This window comes from Sarcophilus harrisii, chromosome 6 (assembly GCF_902635505.1).
Source record: "Sarcophilus harrisii chromosome 6, mSarHar1.11, whole genome shotgun sequence".
In the NCBI taxonomy this organism is placed as follows: domain Eukaryota; kingdom Metazoa; phylum Chordata; class Mammalia; order Dasyuromorphia; family Dasyuridae; genus Sarcophilus; species Sarcophilus harrisii.
In genome coordinates this window covers 240,231,311-240,246,622 of record NC_045431.1, presented here as the reverse complement: position 1 = coordinate 240,246,622, position 15,312 = coordinate 240,231,311, and the positions used below count along the sequence as shown (strand labels likewise).

At 62.7% G+C, this 15,312-nt stretch overlaps 2 protein-coding genes across 2 annotated transcripts; both read right to left on the bottom strand.

Annotated features, from left to right (window-relative positions):
* Positions 1-1,422: 1,422 nt before the first annotated feature.
* On the bottom strand, positions 1,423-3,479 carry CDK2AP2 (cyclin dependent kinase 2 associated protein 2). Its single transcript, XM_031943620.1, has 4 exons — positions 3,429-3,479; positions 2,239-2,445; positions 2,032-2,164; positions 1,423-1,916 (listed from the first exon to the last, which is right to left on the bottom strand). Exons 1-4 carry the CDS (start codon positions 3,477-3,479, stop codon positions 1,849-1,851), a joined length of 459 nt encoding a protein of 152 aa, XP_031799480.1. The 3' UTR covers positions 1,423-1,848.
* Positions 3,480-9,798: 6,319 nt separating this feature from the next.
* On the bottom strand, positions 9,799-14,321 carry LOC100917058 (calcium-binding protein 2). The gene is made up of 7 exons (XM_031943619.1): positions 14,223-14,321; positions 13,767-13,931; positions 11,923-11,953; positions 11,481-11,615; positions 10,752-10,861; positions 10,510-10,657; positions 9,799-10,231 (listed from the first exon to the last, which is right to left on the bottom strand). Exons 1-7 carry the CDS (start codon positions 14,319-14,321, stop codon positions 10,206-10,208), a joined length of 714 nt encoding a protein of 237 aa, XP_031799479.1. The 3' UTR covers positions 9,799-10,205.
* Between the last annotated feature and the right edge of the window lie 991 nt (positions 14,322-15,312).

The window sequence follows — 15,312 nt, the reverse complement described above, 5'->3', positions numbered from 1 at the left end:
AGCAGGGACCCAGGGTGCCCTCCTGCTCTGGAAGGAGATATCCCTGAAGGGGAAGTAGGGCCCAGCGAGCTGAGCAGGCTCAGGCCTGGCCCAGAGCTCCCTGAGACGGGCTGGGCTGGGGCCCCGGAGGAAACCTCCCAGAAGGGGAAGGGGGGCCCGGGGGGGCCCAGGGGTCTGGGCTAGCTCAAACAGAGCTCAACAGATGGGGAGCCTTTCCTGCCTCCCCTGTTGCTGAGCCCTTCACCCTTCTGCCAGGCGCCCAGTGACAGGTGCCACCGAGTAACCGTGTGACCCCGGACAAGTTACATCCTCTCTGCCCGGCTTTCTGTTAAAAGGGCCTCGTTGGCCCAAGTCCTCGGGACCCTCCCAGCTCTGGCATCCGCTTTCCTAACGGCTCGAGCCTCCCGCCTCCTCCCAGCAGCTCGGTGGGGGGGGGGGGGCATCCCCACGGCCCCCCGCCTGGGCCAAGCCCCACTTCTCTGCCAGGCAGGGCTCTGGGGAGGAAAGGTGTCAGCATGGTCCGTGACCCCTCCCCCCCCAAGCACAGAAGGGGAAGCCGCAGGCCGGGCGGCTGAACCTGCCTCAGGTCTCCCCTTCAGGCTGCGCCCCAGTGGCTACACAGCCCGCTGTCAATCACGCAGTGGGAGCTGGCGCCCCAGGGAGGGGCCAAGCTTGGCTGTTGGGCCAACGGCCTTCTTGCCGGCATTGCCAAGCCCCCAGGCTCACCCTCGACAGGATGTGGGGGCAGGGGTGGGGGGCTATGGAAGGACTTTCCCTGCCAATCAGAAGGCCCGCCACCTTCCTCAATGCTCGCGTTTCCCAAGGGGACCAGAGCTGGGCAAAGGGTAAGTAGCTGGGGGACTTTCGGCTTGGTTGGGCGGAGGGCCCTGCCCAGCTCCACCCTGGGACCTTGCCCTGGGCAGGCCAGGAGCCTAACTGGCATCCCTCCCAGACCAGGAGGCAGGGCAAGGACTCCGCTGAAGGATAAGGGCTGGGGGGGGGGGGGGGTAAGGGGGTTGCATCTCTAAACCTAGGGAGCTACAGCCAGGGCCGCGAGGCCGGCACCTGCCACTCCCTGACCCAGGACTTTCCCTCTTGTTTTACAGACAAGGAAACTGAGCTGGCTTTCCCATGAACATCCAGGTCACTGGGGAGAGAGCTGGGGTTTGAAGCCGAGGCCTGACCCCTAACCTTTATCCCTCATGTCCCCTCCATCCTGGAGGGTCTGTTCTAAGACCCTGCCAATTTCAGCAAATGATCCCAGAACACACAACTTCAGTGCCGGGAAGGATGGCAGAACACCAGCCGTGATGTGGACGCGCTGACTGCCGGCACCTTCCCTGGCATCCCCAGCCCTCCCTGAACGTCCCCAGCCCCCCTCCGGCCCCGCAAGGCCCGCAGGCAGCCAGCGATGTCCGCAGAGAACAACTCCAAATCTCCTTTTATTTATAGAAAAAGAGCATTTTAGTAAAAGACGCTGAGAAAAGGCACCACCTTGAGCAGCCCAGAGGCAGGGCTGGAAGGTGGTGGGTGCCAGGGAGGCCCCCGGCAGAGGAGAGAGGAGATCCAGCGTGGGACAGGGAGGGATGGGGGCCGAAGGTCAGTACAGAGTCGGGCTGGAGGTGGGGCCGGGCCAAGGACTCTCCAAGGCCCGGCGAGGCCGAGGCGTCGGCTCTGCTGCTTTTGTCTGGTGCTGGATCCAGCTTCTCCCACGCCACCCTGTGTGGCTGGAGGTCACAGGGCAGGAGGAGGTCAGGAAGAGAAGAAGGGCACGAGGGGAGGGGCTCTGCTCCAAAAGGTGATGCAAATAGGTGGGAAGGTCCATAGGGTAGAGGGGATGGCACGCCGTTACGTGCGGGCGTTGCGCTCTGTCTCTGCCAGGCATTCTCTGACCAGTGCCCGGGCATGGATGATGCCTAAGGAGGAGAAGAGAAGGCTAAACTGACGGGCAGCCTGGGGCAGCCCACCCCCACGCCTCTTCCTCGGCCTGCTGCCCCCACGGGTGTTGGGGAGGGGCCCATTCCCACGCACCTCGCTTCAGCCGCTCCATGGCGCTCTTGCTGCCGGCATAGGTGGGCCGGATCTCCTTGCCCATCTCTTCGATAACGGACAGCAGGTCTGTGTAGGTGCTCTGGGAGCCCTGGGAGCCAGGGGGCTTCATAGTCTGCAAGAAGAGGCGAGGTTGGAAGCCTGGGCCCAGCCTTGGCCCACCCCCAGCCCCACCTCTCAGCCACTCACCTGCACGTAGCCCATGGAAGGCGGCCCAAAGTCATTGAAGAGGGGGCGGAAGGGGGCGGCGGCTCCAGGAACTGAGCCCGACGGGGAGGGGACGCTGGTGGCTGCAAGTTTTGGAAGATTGGGGAGAGGGAAGTGGTTAGGGGGAAGCCTTGGGGGCCAGTGCTCCCCAGCCCCTCCTTTCCTCAGGCTGCCCCTCCCTGGAGCTGTCTAGGCCAGGCCTTCCCTCTGCCGTGGGCATCTCGGTGGGGCCTGGAGGCCCTGCCTTTGGATCCCTGGCTCATTCTGCCGTCCGGCTCACAGCTGGACAGCTGGCCCTGACTTAATTTTCCCACTCCCGCCCCTGCCTGACCTCCCCTGCCATGGGCCTTCTCTTGGGGACAAAAACAAAAAAATCAAGCGCCGGGCTCCTGGCTTGGACAGGTGAACAGTAGGTGACTCTTTGTGGGGGCAGGGGGGGGGGGTGCCCGTTTCTTTCCTCCTGAGCTTTCTGTTGTTGCCAAGTTATTTTTCAGTCTTCTCTGACTCTCAGTGACCCCATTTGGGGTTTCCTTGGCAGAGACATGGAGCCGTTTGCCATTTCCTTCCCATGCTCATTTTACAAATGAGGAAACTGAGGCAAGCAGGGTGAAGGAACTTTTCGAGGGTTGCAGAGCTAGTGAGTGTCTGAGGCCGGATGTTAGTCTCCCTGGCTGCGGGCTTGGTACGCCAACCATTGGACCACCAGAGCTGAGGCTCCAAATCAGCTGTTTCACGGGGTTCCTGTAACTTGGCACCAACTGCCCTATGTCAAAGCCTCTCTGGCTGCAGCTCAAAGAACCCGGCCTGTGTTAAACCAGGGGCCGCGCCCAAAACGCTCTCTGGCTCTGCTCAGAGCCCCAAGGGATAAGGAGACACAGAAGAGGGGGACTTGGAACCTGGAGCACGGCACCGAGAGGGGCGCAGAAGCTAGAACACGCAGGCCAGTCTGCACCCATGGAGGGGGGGCTCAGAATCTAGCACGTGGCACTTCAGAACCTGGGGGTATTAGAACTTTAGAACGTGCAAGTCAGAAGCCACGAGAAGGGGGATGGGCTTGGGATCTACAACATGCCATGGTGGAGCTGTGCCCTCAGAACCTAGGATGTGCTAAGTCAGCGTGTGGGAGGCCTTAGCCTGGGCAAGTCAGCCAGGGATAGAAGCTTAGAACCTACAAGGAGGCGTGTCAGAGCTGGAGAATGGGTCTGGGGCCTAGAACGCGGCATATCCGGGAGGGGGCTTAGGACCTAGAACATGCCGTGTCAGAACTGGGGGCTCAGAACTTAGAACGTGGGAGTATTAGAACTTACAATGTGCAAGTTGGGTGGAGTCTATGGGTTTGGACCTAGAACATGGAGGCTAGTGCTGGGGGGGGGGGGGGGGGGGGGGGGGGGGGGGGGGGGGGGGGGGCTCAGCACCTAGAACAATGCAAGTCAGAGAGCTTAACAAGCCAGACCCCGGGGCCTTGGATCCCATAAGGCGGCACGCGGAGCCAGGGTAAAAGGCTCGGAACCAGAAGGTGGCGCTCAGAACATAAAACAACAGCGTGTCAGTGCCTAGAACGTGGTGAACCAAAGCCCGAAGCAGAGAGCACAGAACCTAGAACAAGGCTTGTCATGGCGGGGAGGGAGCTCAGAACACAGAACACGGCACGTCAGGGTCCAGGCGGAAGAGCTAGGAAGCCAGAATGCTGCATGCCAGAGCCCAGAATCCAGAACATGCCGCACTGGGGCTCTGGACTAACTTCAGGGTCTGACCTGGGCCAATGTCTGTCCCACTCCTTCCCCTCCCTTCAGTTTCTCCCCCTCGCCCATCCCCCGTGCCTCAGTTTCTCCCCTCCCATCCCCTCCTCAGTTTCCCCTCCTTACATCCCCATCCTCAGTTTCTCCCTCTCCCATCCCCTCCTCAGTTTCTCCCCTCCCCATCCCCTCCTCAATTTCCCCCCCCCCCTTTCCCCCTGCCTCATTTCTCCCTCCCCATCCCCTCCTCATTTCCCCCCTCCCCCATCCCCCCTCCTCAGTTTCCCCACCCCCCCTCTATTTCTCCCTCCCCTTTCCCCCTTCGTTTCTCCCCTCCCCCATCCCCGTGCCTCAGTTTCTCCCTCCCCACCCCCTCCTCATTTCCCCCCCCATCCCCCCCTCAATTTCTCCCTCCCCATCCCCCCCTCAATTTCCCCCTCCCCATCCCCCTCCTCAATTTCTCCCCTCCCATCCCCCGTTCATTCCCCCCTCCCATCCCCTACCTCAATTTCTCCCCCCCCTTACCCCTCAAATTTCCCCCCTCCCCACCCCCTACCCTCATTTCCCCCCTCCCCCCCCCTCCTCAAATTTCTCCCCTCCCCCCCCTACCTCAATTTCTCCCTCACCCATCCCCTCCTCAATTTCCCCCCTCCCCACCCCTACCCTCATTCCCCCCCTCCCCATCCCCCGTACCTCATTTCCCCCCTCCCCCCCCTTTTCAATTTCCCCCCTCCCCCCCCCCTCAATTTCTCCCCCCCCCCACCCGCTCCACCTCAAAACTCACCAGACGGAAAGTACCAAACCTACGTACAAACCGGTAATTTTACTCAACACTAAACGTTTTTATAAATTTTCCCAACTTTCAGAAAGGAACCAACATTCTCTCTGATTGCCAAACCCCCAAAACACCCCCTCCCAAAAACGCCCAGAACAACTCACCCACTGGTAAAGAAACCACATCCTCAACCTCCCAAACCACCATTCGGGCCCCGGCCCGAAACCCCGTTGCCCCCATCCACCCTTCCCCCTTCTCGGTCGGCAAAAGTAACCCAATTTTCAGAAAACACTACCTCCCAACCCATGCCCAAAAGAAAAGAAACCCTTTACCAAAAAATCTCCAGTTCCCCCTCCTCCCCCAAAAATCCCTCCACTCCCCCCCCCTCCCCCGCCACGGGGACCCTCCCACCTCCCCGGCCTTTCCACCCCCCCCCCCTCCGGGGAACCCCCCCCCGCCACCCCCCAAAACCACCAAACCCCCACTTCCCTCTTCAAAACACCACCACTTGCAACTCCAAATCACCCCCCAAACCCATCACCCAGCCCCCCTCCCCTTAACCCCCCCCCTCATCCACCCATCCCCGCAACCCCCCCCCTCCCCCTCCCGCACCAACCCCCTCACCGGGCTTTTTCCCTCCCCCCCCACCCCCCTTACTGCTCCAGGCGCCCCTCCCTGTCGCCTGGCCCCCCCCCCCAGGAGACCCTCGGCTTAGCAACCGCCGCTGTGTCTCTGCCTCAGGTGCTCCCATCGCCTTTTCTCCCCAGGAGCCCCCTCCTTTGTCTCCCAGGATGCCTCCGCCCCCTCGGGGGACCACCGGCCTTAGGACCCGCCTCATTGTCCCCCCGGAGCCCCGTTGTCCTTCTCGGAGCCGCCGCTCCTCTTTGTCCCTCCAGGACATCCTCCTCCCCCACTTTCCCCCCGAGGAGACCTCCTCTCCTCCTTGTCCTCCCAGGAGACCTCCGGCTTCGGGAGCCCCGGGCTACCCACCTCGGGAGACCCATCCCCCTGCCCCCCCAGACCCTGCTCATCCCCCAGCAGTCCCTTCTGTTCCTCCCGGGGAGTCCCTTTCCTTAACCCCCCAGCAGCCCTTTGATTTTGTCCTTCCTCAGAGGCCATCCCTTTTTGTGCCCCAGGAGCTCCCCCCTCCTCTTCCTCTAGAGGACCCGTCCTTATCCCCCAATAATCCCTTCTCTTTATCTTCCCAACAGATCATCCTCATCCCTCCTCCGGAAGGCTCCTTATTCTTCCCTGAGAAATGTCCCCCACCTCTCCCTTTTCTCCTTTAGAAGCACCCCTTCTTCCACCTTCATCCCACTTCAGCAGACTGCCCCTCCTCCAAGAGACCCTCTCCCCACCATCAGGACCCCCACACTTTCTTCCCTGGGGACAGTCCCCCTCTTGTTCCATTGGAAACCCTCCTCAACCTCTGTGCGACTTCCCAGGGCCCCTCTGCCATTACTGCCCCTTCTCCAGACTCCTGAATCCTGTCTAGGTTTTCATGCCATTGCTCTGCGACCTGTATCTCCAAGTGTCTGACCACGGGGGTCCCCAAAGATGGCGCTGAGCCCCCTCCTCTCTCTGCACTCTGTCTCTTCCTCCAAGTGTCTGACCACGGGGGTCCCCAAAGATGGCGCTGAGCCCCCTCCTCTCTCTGCACTCTGCCTCTTCCTCCAAGTGTCTGACCACGGGGGTCCCCAAAGATGGCGCTGAGCCCCCTCCTCTCTCTGCACTCTGTCTCTTCCTCCAAGTGTCTGACCCCAGGGGTCCCCAAAGATGGCGCTGAGCCCCCTCCTCTCTCTGCACTCTGTCTCTTCCTCCAAGTGTCTGACCACGGGGGTCCCCAAAGATGGCCTGGCCCCTCCCTCTCTGCCTCTTCTCTTCCTCCAGTGTCCCCCAGGGGTCCCCAAAGATGGCCTAGCCCCTCCTCTCTCTGCCTCTGTCTCTTCCTCCAAGTGTCTGAACGGGGGTCCCCAAAGATGGGCCTGAGCCCCCCTCTCTCTGCCTCTGTCTCTTCCTCCAAGTTCGAGGGGTCCCCAAAGATGGCGCTGAGCCCCCCCCTCTCTCTGCACTCTGTCTCTTCCTCCAAGTGTCTGACCACGGGGGTCCCCAAAGATGGCGCTGAGCCCCCTCCTCTCTCTGCACCCTGCCTCTTCCTCCAAGTGTCTGACCACGGGGGTCCCCAAAGAATGGCGCTGAGCCCCCTCCTCTCTCTGCACTCTGTCTCTTCCTCCAAGTGTCTGACCACGGGGGTCCCCAAAGATGGCGCTGAGCCCCCTCCTCTCTCTGCACTCTGTCTCTTCCTCCAAGTGTCTGACCACGGGGGTCCCCAAAGATGGCGCTGAGCCCCCTCCTCTCTCTGCACTTTCTCCTTGGCTCTGGGCACCCCAGATCTGTGGGTCCGGCCTCAGTCTCTGTCCTGGGCCCGTCTCCCCGCATCCGCTGCCCTTTGGACATCTTGAGCGCTGGTCCTGCAGACCAACTTCTCCCCCCTTCTCAGCTCTCCTCCTCCCCCTCCCCCGGGTTCTCGGCCAGTTGGGCCTTCTCTTCCCTGCAGTGACACCCCCGGGTCCTGGCCCTCTGCACTGCTGGCCTGACATTCGCCTCCTGGGGCTCAGCTTCGAGTGCTGCAGTTCCTGAGCCCCAGTTGCCCACGGGCAGAGCCTTGTGCTCCCCAACATTTCTGTGGTGGAGTTTTTCAGTAGGTCTGACTCCGCGTGGCCCCGTTGGGGTTTCCTTGCAGAGGAGGTGCAGAGGTTCTCTTTCTCCAGCTCGTTTTACAGAAGAGGAAACTGAGGCAATTAGGGTGAAGTGACTTGGGCCGGGTCACAGCTGCAATGTGTCTGAGGTGGATTCAAACTCAGGAAAATGAGGGTTGTGGCGTGCCCCCTTGGTCCCAGTAAACCCTGCCGGCTTCTTATCCCATGATGACGTAGGAAAGCCTCCCTTCTAGTTCTGCCCAGATGCCCCCTCCCCTGGTTTCTTTGGCACTTTCCTTGCCAGCCCCAGAGGGCATTGCCCGCCCCTGCCCCCTGCCCTTCGGCGTCCTGGCTGCCTTTGAGGCTGCTCACACCCGCTTCCCCTTCTCAGACCCTTCTGTAGCTCGTGTGTGCATACAGTCGGCGCCGAGGCTGGCGCTGGGTTCTTCCGCCCGTGGCGGGCACAGGGAAAGCGCCTGTTGGTGACTCTGTTGCAGAGCAGTGCGGTCCAGGCAGGGCCCGGTTCTCTGAAGGGAACGCAGGCAAAGGGGGCAGACGTGGGTTCCAGGGAGGGAAACGGTGCCACGGAGGTCTGGGGGCCCTGGGGAAGGCGCGTCCGGGATCCGGGGGCAGCAGCTTGTCTGGTCCCTGCCCACCGGCCTCCCTCCCACCCCCAGTGCTCCGAGCTTTGAGAGGATTAATAACTTGGACGCTGCATCTGCTTCGGGTTTTTTCCGTTTGAGCAATGGGGGCCGGCCAGAGGATCAGCTTCCCAGGGAGGGCGGGTGTGGGGGGCAGGGGAGGCCAGGAAACCCCAATGGGACGTGAGGCCACAGGCCGTTCCCATGGGGGGGAAGGTGGGCAACCTGAAGCTGCAGGACTTCCTCAGAACTGTCTCCCGTTTCTGAGTTTCCCTGTCAGGTTCCTCCTCTTTGCCCATTTCTGCAGCCTGGCCCATGCAAGCCCAGCTCCCCTGCTCCCCGGCTCCCTGGCTCCCCGGCTCCCTTCTCCCCGGCTCCCTTCTCCCCAGCTCCCCAGCTCCCTTGGCTCCCTTCTCCCCAGCTCCCCGGCTCCCTGGCTCCCTTCTCCCCGGCTCCCTTCTCCCCAGCTCCCTTCTCCCCGGCTCCCTTCTCCCCAGTTCCCTGGCTCCCTTCTCCCCAGCTCGCTTCTCCCCAGCTCCCTTCTCCCCGGCTCCCTGGCTCCCTTCTCCCCGGCTCCCTTGGCTCCCTTCTCCCCACCTCCCCGGCTACCTGGCTCCCTTCTCCTGGGCTCCCCGGCTCCCTGGCTTGCTTTTCCCCGGCTTAGTTTTGGGATCTTGGGCATGCCATTTCCCCTTTGGGGGGCTCAGGTCCTGTGGGTGCCTGGGAAGCTCCCGCTCAGCACCTCCTCCAGGTCTCTGGATTTCCTCCTTTCTGGACCTTGGAGAGAGGAGTGTGTGGGTCCTTGGAGCCCTGGGGACCGGGTTATAGAAATGGCCTTTGGGCCAGAACCTGAGCCCCTCCTGCTCCAAACTCCCCGCCCCACCCTCGGCCAGTGCGGCCGGACTTCTCCTGGCAGGCCCAGGGCCATCCGAACGCCCTTCTGGGGCCCCCCTGGCCCTTGCAGCCCACAGCACTTGGATACTGCCCTAATGCTGCAGATTGTGGAGAGAAATCTAATTAAGGAGGATGAGGGATTAATTGGGATTTTCCGGGCCAAGTGATGCCAGAGCCTGCCCCGGCCAGCCCTGGCACCTCCTGCTCGGACACTGTGGTGGGTAGAGGGAGGCGGTAAGGGAGGGCTTGCCAGTGGCTGCCATCTTGGGGCCGTCTCCATCCCGCTCTCCCTTCCAAGGCCCCCCGCCCGAGCTCAGGCCGCCCCAGCCTTCCCAGATGCTGCTTTCTTCTCCAAACCCTCCCCGCCGGTCCAGACTCAGTCCCAGCATCCAAGGCCAAGCTGCCGCAATGGGCACCTCCCTTTCGGGCAAACTGGCCTTGTCCAGCGCCCGCCTGGGCTCGCTCTGGGACTCCCGAACGCCGTCCCTCGGTTTCCAAACCCTGCCTGCCCCTCACACGTTCCTTGTTCGCTGCCTGGGACCCGTGGTGCTGGCGGCCCAAAGGCCGGGGCTCGTTTCTGTGACAGCGGGGCCTGAGACCAGCATGGGACGGTGCTCTGCACACAGTAGGTGTTTCGTGAACGTTACATTCAGAAAAGGCGCCACGGCCTTGCCTTCCCGACAAGGCACCGCCTTTAGTTTCTGGGCGTGTGAAGTCCAGGGCCAGGGGGCGCGGGCTCCCTCCCGGGGCAGGGCGGCTGCGGCGGGTACTGGGTCTGGAGAGCCCGCTTGGGCAGCGGTAACCCAGCAAGGGGGAGTCAAAGCACGGAACATGGTTAAAGGTCACTGTTCTTGGTCCCAAGTCTCCCTGAGACCTTCCCCCAATCGAGCCCCAAGCCCTCAGTCAGTCTCCAAAGAAGAGGCAGGAGTCCCTTGGGGTCAGACATCCAGAAACTTTATGGTGAGGGGTGAGGGTGGGGATGGGGAGGGACACACAGACAGATAGAGGGGCTTTGGGGGAAGGATTGTGGGGAGTGTGGAGGAGTCGGGGAAGCTTACACACAGGCCCGGGGTTTTAGATCAAGGGGAAGGGAAGAAGCTTCCGGACAGGCCCCAGGAGCGGCACTTGGTGACCCCTGGGTGCGGCTGAGCCGCCTCCCAGGCCTGAAGCTGCTGCCCTCGGGGGTCTCTGCAGGTGGCTCGGGTCAGCGGGACATCATCCGGACAAACTCTGTAGGGGCAGGGCCCTCAGCTCCGGCTTCCCACTCGGGGAGGTCAGGGCTAATCGCAGTGCTCAGCCCTGGCGCAAACTGGGCACCGAGGCCCGCTTGCTGAGCCCTGCCAGCCCTGGCCGGAGCCCGGCCAGTCTGGGCCCTGGAACTGACTCTGGGCAAGGGCTCCCGCTTTGTCTGGGGCCTGGGGGGCCCTAGGAGCCTTCAGGGGTCCCGCCGCCATTTCCGGGGGGATATGCTTTTCTAGGGGGCTTCCGGGAGGGCCAGGAGCAGCTACCTTCAAAGTCAATGAGCCCGTCCCCGTTGAGGTCGGTGTCGTGCAGGATCTCGTCCACCTCGCGCTGGCTGAGCCGCTCTCCCAGCAGGGCCTTCAGGGCCGCCCGCAGCTCCACCAGGCTGATCTGGCCGTCGCCATTGGTGTCGAACTGGGGAGCCCCGGGAGGAAGCAGCTCAGCCGGGGAACTGCAGCCCCTCCGTGGCCCGGGCCCAGCCCCCTCCTCAGCACCTGCCCGTCCTCACCTCCCGGAAGGCGTCCCGCAGCTCTCTGACGCCAATCATGTCCGCCGTCTCCGCCAGCATTTTGGGGCCCATCAGCTCCACGAAGTCTTCGAAGTCCACCTTCCCCCCAGCTGGCATTCGGGGCAAGCAGAGAGCTCCCAGCCTCAGCTCTGGGCCCTCGGCCCAGCAAGGACCCCTCCGGGCCCCCTCCTCCCCTCCAAAATGGCGGCCTGGAGGGGCTCTGTCCCAGGCCCGGCCGTTCCCCCTCCCCTGCGCCTCCTTTTAGGCTCAGCTGCCTGTGGCTCAGGCCTCCCCCATTACTTCTGCATTTTCTCCTAATCTGGGATTTCCTGGTTGTCAGGAAAGTCCCACACAGAGCTAACTTCCTCTATCAATGCAGACAGGAACCTTTTCATTTTTTGTCTGGGACATTTGAGACCTTCTGGCTTGGGCCCCCCCGGGGCTTCCTGACCGCCCTCCCCCCAGCCTGCTGTGCATTACTCATGCCGCCTGGCACGTATACAGTAGGCACTTAATAAGTGCTTATTGGATGAATGGGAAGAGTCGTGTTTTCTGCTCTGACTCTGAGGCAGTGAGGTGCAATGCATAGAGGGCCTTAGAAAGGCCTGAGGTTTTAGTCCAAGGGGCCCGTTCGGTCGAGACCCCCAGGTGAGCATCAGAGGGGCTGCCCCAGAGCTCCAGCCTTCTGAGAGGGGGGCACGGGGAGGGCGCGGCCCGCCTGAGACTTACTGATCTGCTGGGAGATCTCGATGAGCTCCATCTCGGTGGGCATGTAGCCCAGAGTGCGCATGCAGGCCCCCAGCTCCCGGTAGCCGATGTAACCGTCCCTGTCTCGGTCAAACTCCTGGAAGGCGGTCTGTAGTTCTAGGAGAGGGGCCAGTGAGTGTCCCCCCGGCTCCCATCCCTTCCCAGCTCTCCCTGGTCCATCCGGCATTCATCCCGCCCCTGCTCTCTCTCAAGAGTGCTCCTCCTTCCCTCCAGATTTTTCTCAGACTCCTCCCTCTCCCTCCCTCTGGTCCCCATCCCGCTACCCCGCCCCCCGCCCAGCTCCGAGCCCCAACTTACAAGAATTCTGGGTGTAGAACCTGAAATGGGGGCAGGGAGGGGTTAAAGGATGGGAGGGCTGAGCAGTGGGGGGGTGGAGGTGGTCAGGAGGCCGGCTCCATTTTACCTTCTATCTCTTCTGGACGAAGCTCCCTGTCCTGAGAGGGAGAGAGAGGCAGGTTACGGGTGGGGGCTCCCCGGGGTACCGCCCTTCCCAAAGTGGACCCTTCCCATCTTTTGCTCTCTCCTGCTCAGACCCTTCTTAGGTCTCCCTTTCTCCCTGATCCCTCCTGGGCACTGTGGTGACTCCCTTTGGTCTTTGAGCTCTCATGCTGTTCTTGGGGTGCTGAGGGCAGACCTTCGGCTCTCAGCTTCCTGGGCCCCAGGCAGAGGGGGCAGAGAAGTCAGGGAGGGGGTTGGCATGGGGCCGATCTTGCAGGGGAGTCCCTTTCCCACCCCCCTCCTTCAAGGCTCTCCTTTCCTCACATCTCTCTGCTCTCCTAGCTCTGTCTTACAGCATCAGGGGCCTCCTGGCTTTCCTTGGGCCCCCTGGCTTTCCTTGGGGTCTCCTGGCTTTTTTGGGGGGCCTCCTGGCTTTCCTTGGGCCCTCCTGGATTTCCTTGGGTTCTCCTGACTTTCCTCGGGCCCTCCTGACTTTCCTCGGGCCCTCCTGACTTTCCTCGGGCCCTCCTGACTTTCCTTGGGGCCCCCTGGCTTTTCTTGGCGCTCCTGGCTTTCTTTGGGGGCCTCCTGGCTTTCCTTGGGCCTCCTGGCTTTCCTCGGGGCCCCCTGGCTTTCCTCAGGGCCTCCTGGCTTTCCTTGGGCCCTCCTGGCTTTCCTTGGGGCCTCCTGACTTTCCTCGGGGCCCCCTGGCTTTCTTTGGGGGCCTCCTGGCTTTCCTTGGGCCTCCTGGCTTTCCTTGGGCCCTCCTGGCTTTCCTTGGGCCCTCCTGGCTTTCCTTGGGGCTCCTGGCTTTCCTTGGGCCCCGGCTTTCCCTCAGGCCCTCCTGCTTTCCTTAGCCCCCCAGCTTTCCTTGGGGCCCCCTGGCTTTCCTGGCCCCCCAGCTTTCCTTGGGCCCCCTGGCTTTTCTTGGGGCCCCCCTGGCTTTCCTTGGCCCCCTGGCTTTCCTTAGGCCTCCTGCTTTCCCTCCGGTTTTCCTTGGGCCCCCTTTGGGCCCCCCCCTTAGGTTGGGCTTTCCTTGGGGCCTGCTTTCCTTGGGGCCCCCCTTAGGCCCTCCCCCTCCTTGGGCTCCTGGTTTCCGGGCCCTGACTTTCCCGGGCCCCCCTGCTTTTGGGAGCTTTCCTTTGGGCTTTCCTTAGGCCTTCCTGGTTTCCTTGGGTTCCCTGCTTTCCTAGGGCCCCCTGGCTTTCTTAGCTCTGGCTTTCTTTGGGGGCCTCCTGGCTTTCCTTGGGCCTCCTGGCTTTCCTTGGGCCCTCCTGGCTTTCCTTGGGCCCTCCTGGCTTTCCTTGGGCCTCCTGGCTTTCCTTGGGTCCTCCTGGCTTTCCTTGGGTCTCCTGGCTTTCCTTGGGGCTCCCTGGCTTTCCTCGGGCCCTCCTGGCTTTCCTTGGGCCTCCTGGCTTTCCTTGGGCCCTCCTGGCTTTCCTTGGCTCTCTCACAAATCTCATCTCCTTGGGCAGATGCTTGACTAGATTTAAGTCACCGGGGCACAGAACACCATGCTAAGTCCTTTCTTCCAAGGGCCTCTTCTTGCTCACCCACCCTCACCGCCACTCCAGCATTTCTCCGTCCCTCTGGACTGTTTTCCCTCCTGCTGCCCTCTTTTCCATCTGGGTACCCCGGGGTTTCTTTCTGCCAGAGGCTTGAGCCTTGACAGAGTTTTCAGGGGGTGGCAATGGTCAGGGAGGAGAAAGGTTGGGGGGACAGCCCTGGGGGGATCCAGGGAGAGCAGGGGCAGACCATAGGAGCAAACAGGTGGGCGTGCGGTGGGCCAGGAGCAGCGTAAGTACATACAATCTGGGTGGCTGCGATGCTGGGCCGCAGGAAGATACAGGCTGGGCTCACCAGGCTGTTAAGTACTGAATAGGCTGGGGACTGGGACTCAGAAGCCTCTCCCTGCTCCTCTGAGACCTCGCGGTGGCAGGAAGCCTCAGGGGACCCCAGCCGTGGCCAGTGGTCCTAGACAAAGCGGGGAATGAGAGGCTCTGGGGGGGGCACTGCCAAGGGCTGGGCTGGCCGGCCACTCATCTGGAGGAGGTGACCCCTAGACCTGAAGGGCGCCGGGCCGGCCCTCTGAGCCCAGAGATGCAGCCCTTCCTGGCCCGGGCTCTGGCACATGGGAAGTATGTTCCCTGTGATGCCTGGGAGGGGAGGGAAGACAGCGTTCTCCTCCGTCAGTGAACTGCTGGCAGAGCCTGGGACAGGCCATAAGAAGCCTGGTCATCCAGGGGACGTGCTGGCAGTGGGGACCAGGGTGGGGGGCCGGGATGTCAGAGGCCGGGACCTTCCCTCCAGACCCAGGAAAAGCAGGCACTGGGCAGGAGGGAGTGAAGCTGAGGCGCAGGGCATCGTCGCAGTGCCCAGGAGCTCGGCGGGGAGATTATTTACAATTGTACCCAGGCTCAGCCCCTTGGGGATTCAGGCAGCTCAACAGAACATGGACTAAAAGAACTGGGAGGGACCTTAGAATGTACCAGGGATCTTCAGAGCCTGAGGGACCTTAGAACACAGAACATAGAATATCGGAGCTGGGAGCTCTTAGGACAGAACGGATCGCCACCGCAGAAAGGACCTTAGAACATAGGAGGGCTTCTAGTTTACTCTAGGAAATCTGGGCAGGGACTGCCAGCAAGGGGTCTCTCCCTCCCCCAGCCCGATGTGCCCAGCACCCCGTTCCCCTGCCAGCTTTCTTTGCCCCCCACCAACCCCGGAGCTCCAGCTGCCCAGCGCCCCGTCTCATTGTCAGCCCCTGGGCCGGGCCCTCCCTCCTCTCTCCCCTCCCTCCATCCTTGGGGGCCCTGTTGGGCCGTTTGGCCGTTCCCATGGGTTCCCAGCCAGGGCCCAGGGGGCTTGGGGGGAGGGAGGGGGCAGCCGCCCGGGGGCGCTTGTCCCCACCCTCCGTTGGGCCCCCTCCCCCTTTTCCTCCAGGTCCCTCCCTGGTTTGTGGGGCTTTAAATTTTTCCATTTGTTTGGGAAGTTCAGGTGGGGCCCGGCCCTGGGCCGGGGCTGGGGGCCCCCTGGGAACCCCAAAAAGGGAAAAGCCCCCCGGGGGGCCTGGGTCCCCCAAACCTCCCTTGCCCCCTCCCCCTGGGGGCCTCCGGTCCCCCCCCCTCCCTTCGGCCTCCCCTCCCTCTTAGAAACTTCCCCAGGGGGGTGCCCCCAGGGCCCCGGGCCGGGAAAAACAAGGCCCCGGGAAAGGGCTCGCCCCCAGGGGCTTTCCCCCCTTTCCCTGGGTGCGCCTTAGCCCCTTCCCCGCTCCCCCCTCTCCCAGCCAGCCCAAGGGCCCCGGGGCGGGGGAGGGCGGGGGCCCTGGGGGCACTCGCGGCCCCCCCCTTTCCGG

Excerpts from the sequence above, each read along its gene's own strand:
- LOC100917058 (XM_031943619.1), bottom strand. The coding sequence starts at position 14,321 with ATGCCCTGCGCCTCAGCTTCACTCCCTCCTGCCCAGTGCCTGCTTTTC. Across the intron at positions 10,658-10,751 it reads TGCGGGACGCCTTCCGGGAG|TTCGACACCAATGGCGACGG; the intron begins GTGAGGACGGGC and ends GGGGCTCCCCAG. Across the intron at positions 10,232-10,509 it reads CGGGCTCATTGACTTTGAAG|AGTTTGTCCGGATGATGTCC; the intron begins GTAGCTGCTCCT and ends CTGCCCCTACAG.
- CDK2AP2 (XM_031943620.1), bottom strand. The coding sequence starts at position 3,479 with ATGCCGCGTTCTAGGCCCCAGACCCATTCTCCAGCTCTGACACGCCTC. Across the intron at positions 2,165-2,238 it reads CTTCCATGGGCTACGTGCAG|ACTATGAAGCCCCCTGGCTC; the intron begins GTGAGTGGCTGA and ends CTCTTCTTGCAG. Across the intron at positions 1,917-2,031 it reads CATGGAGCGGCTGAAGCGAG|GCATCATCCATGCCCGGGCA; the intron begins GTGCGTGGGAAT and ends TCTCCTCCTTAG.